This window comes from Amblyomma mixtum, chromosome 1, assembly GCF_055824585.1.
Source record: "Amblyomma mixtum isolate Tamu chromosome 1, ASM5582458v1, whole genome shotgun sequence".
Taxonomy (NCBI): Eukaryota; Metazoa; Arthropoda; class Arachnida; order Ixodida; family Ixodidae; genus Amblyomma; species Amblyomma mixtum.
Window position 1 is genome coordinate 142,579,953 of NC_143012.1, and position 12,088 is coordinate 142,592,040.

Sequence of the window (12,088 nt, forward strand, 5' to 3'; positions counted from 1 at the left end):
GACCGTCATCAGCCGATATTAAAGAGCCCATTATCCATTCACTTTTCTTGTAGAATAAGCAATTCTGCTGGGGTTCATTGCAGATACTGGGAGTTCTAGCGTGCAGTAAGTTTTCCTAAGCTATTCAAAAACTTTGGGTAAACAAAAGAGCGTTCTGTCGTATGTCTTACAGTGTCTTTGCGTTATGTCGTTGCTTATGAACGCAGGTGCCCACTTGTGGGCTTTCAACAATATGGAATTGAATACCAAAAGAAACAGTTTACTTACTTTTAAGGGCCACTCGGGCTGAATGCCAGGTAAATTGTCAGTGTTTTCATTACCTGGTTTCTCTCTCTCCCTGTATACACTCCTTTGTTCCTTGTAAAAATCGTTTCTGTAGCTCTTTCTGACTACGTTAATTATGTGCCAGGAAAAGACGGTTTGATTACTTGGATGTGAACGATGTAGTCGCCATTACCTTGTACACCTGGTTTGTTGCGCTTTTCCACCATGTCGTGCCGTACTTCCATGCAGGGTACATGTTCCCTGGGGAGAAAACGATGTAAAGCTGGGAATGTGCCCCATCACGCACATGTCGGGGATGCTGTACACAATGATTGCCCTCCTGGACGGAGCCACGTGTGTTGTGACGCCAATCATGATGAGCCCCCGGGAGATAATGGATGCTGTAGATAAGTACAAGGTACCAAAGAGAAGCTTGCCACTTTCTGAACGCGTATCTGCTTTGAGCCACATTACGCAAGCTGACGCACCGATTTTGCTTGCAAGTAAATGGTAACACCGGTCTCATTTGGCATTTCACAATTTGGCATTTAATGAAAAATTGGATTCTAAGGAGATATATAATCAATGCTACGTTATCGCTGCGCGCTTAAAATGTACTTAATGGAACCAGTGCATCAAGTTTTCTTTAGTGACAGCCTTTCTTGTGTCGTTCTCTATTTAAAGCATTGATGAAAAATTCGAACTTTGAACCACACATATACGAGGTCTGTTAGAAAAGTATCCGACCTTTGGCCGTTGAAAAAAAAACTTGCATAACTGGAGCGTTGCAAACCTAGTCATCTTTAAAGTAGTCTACTTGGGACTCCACACACTTCTCCCAGCGGTGCTGCCATTGTGGGAAGTATTCCGAAAAGGCCCTTTTCGGAATGGAGTTTAGCTCAGCTGTCGTTGCAGCCATAATGTTCTTCCTTGTCTGAAATCGCGCTTCTTTCAATGGCCTTTTGATTTTGGGAACCAGCCAGAAATCGCAGGGGCCATATCAGGACAGTAAGGAGTCTGTTGAACTACAGGAGTCTGGTTTTTCACCAAAAAATCTGATTCGAGTGCGAGGAATGTGCAGGAGCATTGGCGCGATGGGTGCGCCAATTTCCTGTGGACCTCAGCTCCGGGTTCTTGCGCCGCACAGCATCACGTAGGCAACGGAGGACATCCCTGTAGTACTCTTTGGTCATTGTTTGACCCTGTAGAGTGCGTACTCGTAGTCTACCACACAGAGGGTGTCAAAGAAAGCAGTCAGCACCACTTTCACATTGCTGCGCAAGTCTTGGTGACGTGGAATGCTCTGACGACTGGGATCTGGTTTCCGGGTCGTACCTGTACGCCCAAGACTCGTCACTAGTGATTATGATGTTGATGAAGTCGGGGTTACTGTTTGCGCAATCCAGCATGTCCTGTGAGACTTCAACACAAAGCTGCTTTTGCTCCACCGTGAGCAGCTTCGGCACGAATTTCGCCGCAACTCTCTCCATGGCCAAATCTTCGGTGATAATGGAATGTGCGGAGAAATTGCTCATGTCCACCTCTTCCTCAATTTCTCGGATAGTCACGCGACAGTCCCGCATCACCATAGCGTTCAGTTCGGCAATGACCTGGTCATTTTGGCATGTTGATTGCCGATTGGAGCGTGGCTCGTTCTCCACCGATGTGCGGCCATCTTTAAAACAATTGTAACACTGCTTAAACTGTGTGCTGCTCATAGCATCTTCACCGAAAGCCGTCTGAATATTTCGAATGGTTTCCACTCGGCTGTCGCCAAGTTTATGGCAAAATTTGTTGCAGTAGCGCTGCTCCTTTCACTCCGCCATTTTCCTTGCAATAAAAAACCGACGAGAGCACTGCACACTGCCTCACTCAAACGCTTCTTCCCAGCGACTGACGGTATCGGCAGGCGGGAAAAAATTCATGCATGCGCATGAAGGTTCAAGGTCGCCTGATGCAAGCGCGCTTGTCTCATATCCATCAGGTGTTCGCAAAAAAAATAAAGTCGGATACTTTTCTAACAGACCTCGTACATTCCCAGAATGTTGTGGTCGAGGCGTAGTCTGGGTTAAAGCGCTAATTATTTTTTTTACTCCAGTCATTCCAAATTTCTCGAATACTTTGAAATCTTATTGAATCGCTTTGGAATAACTCAAAAAGCCCCCTATTTTATTCGTTGAAGGAATCAAAGAAGAAAATATGCTGTTCATTTTTTGAAAATATTGAATTTTCGCTCAGCCTTATTCTCACGATATTTATATTTGAGTTTCTGAGTGCTCATGTATCAATCCTGCGCTGCGGCCATGGTAAAAGTTTCAAGAAGTATATTTGCTATTTTTTTTACCCTCATTGCGTCCCCGAACTAACCACTGCATGCAATGTCAGGTGCATTTTTCCCGAGGCGAGCTTATTCACCACCAAGCATATTTTATGAATCTCTGCATTTACGCAGGTCACAGCAGCAATGCTGTTTCCGTCCCAGATGCAAGGTCTGCTGCTCGAGATGCAGCGCACAGGCCGGGGTCTACCCAGCCTGAAGGGCATTGCCGTGGGCGGAAGTATCCTCCCAGCTTCCGTGGCGGAGGCTGCTCGCAAGGCTTTCGTCGGCATAGAGAATTTATTGAACATGTACGGCATGACGGAGTCTTGTGGAATTGTTACTGGTCAGCCGAAAACCGGGAAACCGCACACCGGCACTGACGTTGGTGTACCTGGAACGATGGTCGAGGTCAAGGTATGTTCCTGTGCCCTATTGCTTAACGGCACTGTGCTATGAAGCACCTTTTTTGCGACAAAAGAAGCACACCTTAGCTTAGAAGCTTAGCAAACATTCCTCGGTGGGCATCCTTTACTCTCTGATGAGACTGTCCGAGGGATGTAAAAAACATAGATGAATGGCTGCTCATAGGTTTTAAATGAAGTCTTTTATTAACTCTGTCAAGGTTACATAAGCAACAAGGGAGAAAAGAAGCAGGACAAAAAGCTGCGTTGGTGCGGCTTGAAAGCCAGAAGGGTAGAAACTCGGGCGAGTCGGTAACTGTGAACCATGGTATGTGAAGTAGCGCAAAACGGGACAAGGGACAGAGAAAGACGCACACAACACAGGCGCTCTCCGCCTGTGTTGTCACCCCGCGAGCTCTGCCGGGGCGTATAGCCCCAGCACCTGATCACGAGTGGAGCGGTAGAGCGCACTCACAAACCGAAAAGAAACACAGGCACAAAATATCTTAGTATAAGAGTTATATTATTTTATTCTAAAACTATTATATTGAGATTATTTTAGGATAGATATTGGAGATTCCAATCCTTCCATAGCAAATATTTTGACAAATCCTTGAACAGATTCATGCATTTAACCTGATGATGGATGCTCGAAAAGACAATGGTCTAATGCGCTTTCTACCAACCATTGTGCCGTTAAAAGGCAACTGCAAAGGTTTTAGAATTCGCTGAGGGCTAAGGGGCCGAATGTGCAAAACTTGAAGATAAATCAATCGAAATCTTTTTGTGCTAGCATTACAATCTAAGACATCACTACACTAATTATCCGGAACAGATTCCTAAATGATAAATGAACGTGATATTTGCAGGAGAGGTCTGTTGTGAATATCTCATTCGCACTTTCGTTGAGAATATCATAAATTTTTCACTCTACTCCCAATACTCATTTAATCTTAGTGCATCATCACTAAGCCTCGGTAATTTTTACTTCTGTTAGTTCTCGTGTCTTTCGAAGAAGAGCCAATTGTTGTTCTTTACAGGACTGCCAATTAATTACAGAGGTTTTGGTTTATTTGTTTTGCCTATATAACTTGTCATTGCTCTTTACAAGTTCCCGTCCTCAGCGATTAGCGTAATTATTCTCAGCAGTATCTCACGACCACATTCTGGGCAGACATGACGATGCTGAATCATTCCTGTTCAGTTGTCACAACCAAAATTCCCTGTAGTTGACACTAAATACTTCTTGCTGCAATCACTGAATAACAATGAAAGATTATGTTAGTGTCCTGACACGTCTTTTACAAATATTTGATCGCTCTTCGTGTAGATGATTGGAGGGGCTGAGCATGAAGCGCTGGTACATGTTAACGATTAGAGGTGCGAATTATATGCAACTTACTTGCGCAAACTGTGACGGACGGCTGCTAGCAATTTCAACAGAGCTATGTGAATGTATCTGAAATCGGCAAGTTGTACTTTTCGCGTTTGCCTACAATGTGGCTATTAACGCTAATACGCTTTAACGCTACAGCGTTAAAGGTGCCCTTCAGTGAACCGCCTTCGTCTTCATCGCCGGCGGCGATGGCATGAGCGAAATTTCACAGACAAGGAACCTAGGTGGCAGGTGGGACACCTAGGTCTCTTGACCTTGTCACGTCATCACAAACTCTCCCCCTGGTTTTAAGCAAACTGCCCGCCGTGACAGGTGGCAGTTAAATTCATGATTGGTCGCGAAAGGTTGCTCGCGAAGAACAACCTGAGCCTCACAAGACTCATCGGTGGCTGTGTTTGAAGCAGCAACCTGCGGGGTCCGTGCGCATCGCTTAAGAGCTGCACCGCTTTGCCAGGAGTGGCATGAGGACTCTCGGCGTTCTATGAATGAAGCGTAGAAATGACAAATTCCGTATATATATGGGCCTAAGCGCATTAACGCTACCCCGTCATAGCCCAAAGGCGCAACTTAGGTGGGCTCCACCCAGTTTTTTTTTTCAAGTTTATACTGAAAAAAAAACGTCATGGTTTTCACTTGGTTAAACCTATTATAGTGAGAAAGCACTACTTTTCGGCATTGCTTTTAAACTTAGCCCTATTCGACCAAGGTCAAATTTAGGGGTTGGCCCAGGGCGAATTTTCGAGATGACTGCAGCCAAATCTTAAGGTCGCCACCATGTCAGGCAAACTCAGTTACGGTTGGATATCAATTTTGGCAGAAATTGTCTATAGTAAAGTTTCGGCGGTGGCCTGGGACAAATTTTGGCAATTGCCTCGGCGACATTTTTTGGTCGCCATCATCTCGGGCAGAGGCAAATTCGGAGTTGGCCGGGCCAAACTAGAGGTATCTGTGTGTTGCTACCCTTATAAAAATGGTCTATAGACTGTATATAGACTTTTTATAGACTCTATAGACATCCTATAGACTTTTACTTTTGTCTATAGACCGTCTATAGAAAATCTATAGACTAAAGTCTATAGCTGTCTCAATTTCCTTTTGCCTATAGACTGTCTATAGACTCTATAGACTAAAGTCTATAGCTGCCTCAATTTCCTTTTGTCTATAGACGGTCTATAGATTCTCTATAGACTTAAGTCTATAACTGCCTCAATTTCCTTTCGTCTATAGATGGTCTATAGATTATCTATAGACTTAAGTCTATAACTACCTCCATTTCCTTTCGTCTATAGACGGTCTATAGACACTCTGTAGACTAAAGTCTATAGCTGTCTCATTTTCCGTTCGTCTATAGACGGTCTATAGACTGCCTATAGACTGAAGTCTATAACTACCTTCATTTCCTTTCGTCTATAGACGGTCTATAGATTCGCTATAGCCTAAGGTCTATAGCTGCCTCAATTTCCTTCTGTCTATAGACTCTCTATACACGAAAGTCTATAACTGCTTCAATTTCCTTTCGTCTATAGACGGTCTATAGACTTGCTATAGACTAAGGTCTATAGCTGCCTCAATTTCCTTTTGTCTATAGGCTCTCTATAGACTAAAGTCTATAACTGTTTCAATTTCCTTTCGTCTATAGACGGTCTATAGACTCAATATAGACTAAGGTCTATAGCTGCCACAATTTCCTTTTGTCTATAGACGGTCTATAGACTCTCTCTTGACCAAGGTCTATAGTTGCCTCAATTTCTTTTTGTGTATAGACGTTCTATAGACCAAAGTCTATAGCTGGCTCAATTTTCTTTCGTCTATAGGTGGTCTATAGACTGTCTGTTGACTGAGGTCTATAACTGCCGAAATTTGCTTTCGTCTGTAAACGGTCTATAGACTCTCTATAGACTACGGTCTATAGCTGCTTCAATTTCCTTTCGTCTATAGACGGTCTATAGACTCCCTATAGACTACAGTCTACAACTACCTCAATTTCCTTTCGTCTATACACTGTACACTATAGATAGTCTGCTGTCTATAGACCAGTCTATAACAATCCTAATTATATCTAACAATGTTCGATACACTGACTTTCGACTAAGTATAGAACAATGTCAATTTATTTTTGCACTGCATGCTGTGGGGACCTGCATCTGGTGACCGCAACTATGTCGGGTGTCCTCCACCTCCTTCGCTATTACGGAAATTAAAGAAGTATTGCGTGAGGACATTACAACACCCTCCTGTATATAGTTTTCAGGATCCTTGACAAGCTCCATTTCGTTATATCGTGACGTATATTGTCAATACAATTAAATATTTAATGCTAACAATTAAGCCGAGGAAAGGCAGCCGTTCTTGGAGTAAGGGCGCCGCAAACTGTACTACATCGAATGAATACGCTGTCCCTTAAAGAAATCGCTCGACACAATTCCATTCCATCTTTCGATCGCTACTGTCCAACGCGCTGAAATCAGAAACATTTCACCAACGCTTCTAAATTTCTCTTTAAAACGTGCTGAAAATAAAGAGAGAAAGACGGGTGTGAGAATTCAAGGAAGCGCCCATCCCTTAGAAACACCTCAGAATAGTCTCAAATAGTCTGGTCCTCTGTGCGATTAACATCTCCCATTTATACCTTTGCAGTTTGTATTCACCGACGCAACAATCACAAGTGCACCGACGCAACAATCACAAAGTCAGTATGTTTTCGTTCCTACCCTTGCACCTGTTGCTTCGGAGCCGATGAGACGCTGATGTCGAGCATATCAGTTTTCTAAACACGAACACACGCTAAAAAGACGTTATGCTATGCAACATTATAATTATTATTTGATAATTGTACCACATACTATTCGGTAGGAGATGCGGCGCGTATACGGTCAAGCAGTTAGATTTCGGTTCTGTTTTCACGAAAACAGTAAGGTTTTTAGAGGGTAAGCGAAGAATTCACGCTTATAAACCAATTGCCTTCTGTAGTCTTGGATATCAGATCAAGCTGCACACGGCAAGAGTGCGAGCGATAAAGATACGACCGTGAAATGGGTTTCTGTTTCACGTTTTACCGCGAGGCGGCGGAAAATCATTCGGGCTGCAAACAACCCTGTGCGTGGCTGCGTCGGTGGCGTCGGCGTTTTTTTCGCGGATTACGTTTTCTTCAAAATCCAGCTTCATCGTCTGCTTACGGTAAGTCTATACATTTATATTTTATTCATTTGGTCTCCTAAACCACTCTAAGCATAGCTGTGTGTGCAGAACAGATTATGTGCGCAGTGAGAAACGTCCTATCTTCGTTTCTAAGGCGGAAGCCATCGGGTTCTCGACTAATGCGGCTTATCTCTGTGCCGCTGTCTTTACTAACGCGCGGAAAGGCAGTCTGTGCGATGCCCTTGATGATAAGCCGCTCCTCGCGAGCTGTCTACTAGATTTTTCGTGTTTCAAGGTAGATGCGCGGCCAGAAATGTCGTTTAGCCTGTGAATGACGGCCTAAATGGAACTGTGCGTTAGTTAGCGCCGTGTGAGCTCAATTTACTTTGCACCTCCGAAAACGTACTTACATACACTCTCGTTCTGTGGTGGATTACATTTATTTTCTAATCTTTGTGTTATCGCCTATGTGGACCTTGGAGTGCTGTTCTTTTTGAGGTGTGCATTGCTTGCTACGTATAGACGCTCGCTCGGTGCGCGTCGTGGACGCCGACGTTTCAGCAAAGGTGTCTTGTAACGCTACAGACTGGAGCACGAGTCGTTTGTCAAAGTTGTAGAGAAGCGGCGCTGGAGGAATGCTTATAGTGTGATGGTATAAAATTCATTGCCGGCGCGAGCGCTCAAACACCGCGAAGAACCCACGAGCTCCATCCCGTCTCCCCTTCGCTGCACACGTACGGATTCCTCCATGTCTGTCATCAGAGCCATTGGCCGCCGCCGCTGGCCTGCGGGCACTTCATTTTGAAAGCTGGGTAAAGGTCGGCTCGACAAGAGGTGGCTTACATTTCGTTCCGAGTGGTTCGTTCATGAATCCCGCTCACGCTTGCACAGATTTCTAGAATACCATTTGCGCGAGAGGCATAGTATGTGTTTCTGATTTCAGACTGCTACGTTACGAAAGCGCCGATGTAATTCGCCGCTTATTTGTGCCTAAAATTAAATTAAGCTCTCGTGTTATTATAGCTGCGCCTGTTGAAGGCGTTAATTGTGTCATTGAAATACTTCCTACTTTGAGCGCGTTCAATGCTTTAGTTGATTTTTCTAGCAGCGTTGGGTTAGGCTACCTCAATGCAAGAAACACACCTCTTTACTGTGCTGTTGGGTCTGCACTTGAAGGAAAAACTAAGTGAATTACAGACGGTATTTTATCGTGACAGTAATTTGTTGTATCAAACTCGCGCTTTTGAAACGGCGTAGCTGCAGCCTGTGTGCGCTGTATGAGTTTTCTGAATAATGAGCGCGGCATGGAAGCGCTGCAACCCGCTTGTTTCTAAGAGCGCGCAGATGTATGAGTATGCTGTTCCATCTCTGTGCTTCAAGTTATAGGCGCAAATCTGTGGTGAACTGGTTGCTTCTGCCTGCTGGTTTTGTATAGCTTGTGCCCGTTTGAGTATCGGCTTACGTACACCCGGCCAAATCTTTAACTGGCTCTGGGGTTGCATCGATAAATGCACCTTGTAAAAAAGGTACCTTTTGGCTACACTGCAGCCATATTCATGTTGTAATTTGACACGTGAGATGGAATTTCATAGTTTCTTTTTGTTAATATAACGTTTGAGTGGAGTACTTGCGTGTTTAGATCAAAGTTATCAGAAATATTCATCGTCTGCAGCTACGAACAGCCGAAACAAGCGGAATACGCAGGAATGTTTCTGGTGGCGCATTTGCACTTACTCTGGGTAAACGACTTGTCCGCCATGAAAGGAGTGGTAGTTTACCCAGAGGATGAGGCCATATGGACCAGATTCATATTGCTGCGTCTGCCGCTTGTTTCAGCTGTTCGTAGTGGCAGACGAAAATTTCTGATAACGTACGTTGATCTAAACACGCAAGTACTGCATTAAACATTATATGAACAAAAAGGAACCACGAAATGACCTTTCACTCGTCAAATTACAGCATGAATATGCCATCAGTGTAGCCGAAAGGCACCTTTTTTACAAGGTGCATTTAGCGATGCAACACCCGAGCCAGTTAAAAATTTGGCCGTGTATACCAAGCTTCACGCAGGGTATTTTGAAGCGCTTCTTCTATAGCGGTTATAAGAATAAATGCTGCAATATTCTCCTTTTTGGATCCCTGTGTAAGGTGCACTGAATCTGTATTTTATGGGGGTGGCATTCTTAACAGCTCCTTGCGAGTCGATGCAGATATGTGGCACAATTGTTCGAATTCTTGTTCAAATAATGTAAAAGGATTGCCATACAGAAATCAGTATCAGTACTGGATTCAGGGTAGAGTGCTCCAGGGATTATGGGTCTTTGTTACAATGTTTTATGAAGACACTTATAATCTGTCGTGTATTTACTGAAATGAATGCGCCGCCATAATAGCTCAGTGGCTATCATGTTCGTCTGGCGAACTGAAAGATGCAGGTTTGATTCCGGCCTAGGCGGTCCCATTTTAATAGAGGCAAAATGCTAAAGGCCTCTGTACTCTGCACAGGTGGCCGAAATTATTCCACAGCCTTTCACTTCAGCGTCTCGTAGCCTGTGTCGCCTTGGGTCTTTGAACCCCATAAAACCAAACCAAAAGATCAAGATTGCCTTTCTAGAATGGCATAGCCAGGATATGCCTTGCATTGTAAAGCACATGTGTAGAGATGGAATGGGAATTTTTTTTTCAGTTCCTCTGTTATTTTTTTCCTTTGTGCTGTACAGGTGAACATGCCCGGATGATTGACTGCATACAACAGGCCGCAAGAATGCTTCTGAGGAAACTAGCCGGACTGTTACTTTCAACATTTATGTTACTGTGGTGCATTCTTACGGTCCATGTATTGCATATTCCCAGCCTGGATAGCTTGGAAATAAAACTAAATTTGTAAGTATATTGATTGTGTCATTTGTGAACTCTACTGGTGGCCTTTTTCAACGGTTGTAGACTGTCTATAGGCAGTTTATAGATAATGGTCTACTAATAGTTTAGTAGACAGAGGTCTATAGACTGTCTATAGACAATGGTCTATAGCACTGCCAGGCCACACACCTGTGGAATGTCTATAGACAGTCTATAGACATATGTCTACTGGACCAGTAGACTTTTGTCTGTAGACTGTGTATAGACAGTAATCTACAGGAAGTCTATGGCCATAGGTCTATAGGTTGTCTATAGTCCGTCTATAGACAAGTGTCTATAGACGGTCTATAGACAACTCTATAGGAAATGTATGACCATAAGTCATCGTCTATAGACTGTCTATAGAGCTATAGACTTTCAGTAGACATTTGTCTATAAACTGTCTATAGACAAAAGTCTAGTAAAAGTGTATGGCCATAAATCTATAGACTGTCTATAGACCAGTCTAAAGGATTTGTCTATAGACAGTCTATAGACTTCATAGACTAAAGTCTATAGACAGTCTATGGACTTTCTATAGAAATTTTTATAAGGGTATGCTTAATTTCACTTACCGTGGCGTTTGCTGTTGCTGAGAAACAGCACAAGAACCGACGTACTATCGGAGATAAAAGTCCCCAAGGCACGCGGCCGGCAACCAACATCTATAGCTATATTATCAACTAGTGGTTGCAGACCATTCTTGAGGTCGAGAAAGTTGCTCTTGGGCTCTTTAACGTGCGGTAGTAAAATCAGGGGAAATTTGCACCTATGCTCCAAAATCGGCACTTCCGCGTTCTGGAGACTATTGTGCCCTGTAATACGTACGGTGGCGATAATATTCTTGGTCGGTGTTGGTGTGCGTATAAGTGCTCTCGTACTAAAATACCTTTCTCACCTGGGTTGTCTCGCGTCCTGCGTTGGCCTAATTCCAATGTCTGTTTTCGCGCTCGATAAAAGAGCAGTGATATAAGAGATTTGTAGCGTCTCAGGTCTTTCAGTTTCTCAAGAGCTCTTGAATAAATTGACAACTCATTTTTAAAGGCGACACTATTGCCTGATTTTACAAGCTCCTCTTTTACCGCATGGTTACATTTATCGTTTCTAGTACCAAATCTATGCAGATGCCCAAAGCTTCATAAATGGGAATTTTCTTCTTGAAGCAAAGTGAACAGTGCACTTCTTCAGAACACAAAATCATGCACTCGTAATGCGCTTCGGCTGCCCCACCATGGCAAGTTGATTCTCCACGAGAAGCCAGCCACATATGCTAGAAGGGGGCTGGTGATAAATGAAGGGTAGACAGGGCTGTGAGGCCGGTAGAGCGGGGTGACTAAATGTTCCTCACCGCAGCCACTGCCACACTGAGTGGCGCAAGGTTATTCTTAAAATGTAGTATTCACCAACCCCAAGTAGCCACTGTCACCGTGTTCAGATGGTGTTTATTACAGGGTAGCGGTCTCCTCAGTGATGCTTGCGTGCTCCAGTCTTGCACAAGCCGCTGCCACTGCCAACCGCAAAACTCTTCACCCTCGCCTCTCAGCTAGCTGCTGGTCATACTGATATTTCGCTGCAGAACGTTCAAATTGTGCTTAGCGAGAGCTCCTTATATGTAACGCCTTTGTCAGAAGTAACCGGCAGTCTTCCTTCATCGCTTCTCATGCTATCTGG

At 44.0% G+C, this 12,088-nt stretch overlaps 1 protein-coding gene across 2 annotated transcripts in view; it reads left to right on the forward strand.

Annotated features, from left to right (window-relative positions):
* The window catches only part of LOC149367801 (putative 4-coumarate--CoA ligase 1), a 108,638-nt gene that overhangs the window by 48,102 nt on the left and 48,448 nt on the right, over positions 1-12,088 (forward strand). For both annotated transcript variants that reach the window (XM_089557504.1, XM_089557498.1), the window contains 2 exons: positions 514-682; positions 2,717-2,998. In XM_089557504.1, the coding sequence (XP_089413630.1) occupies positions 514-682; positions 2,717-2,998 (451 nt within the window). The remainder of the gene's footprint in view (positions 1-513; positions 683-2,716; positions 2,999-12,088) is intronic.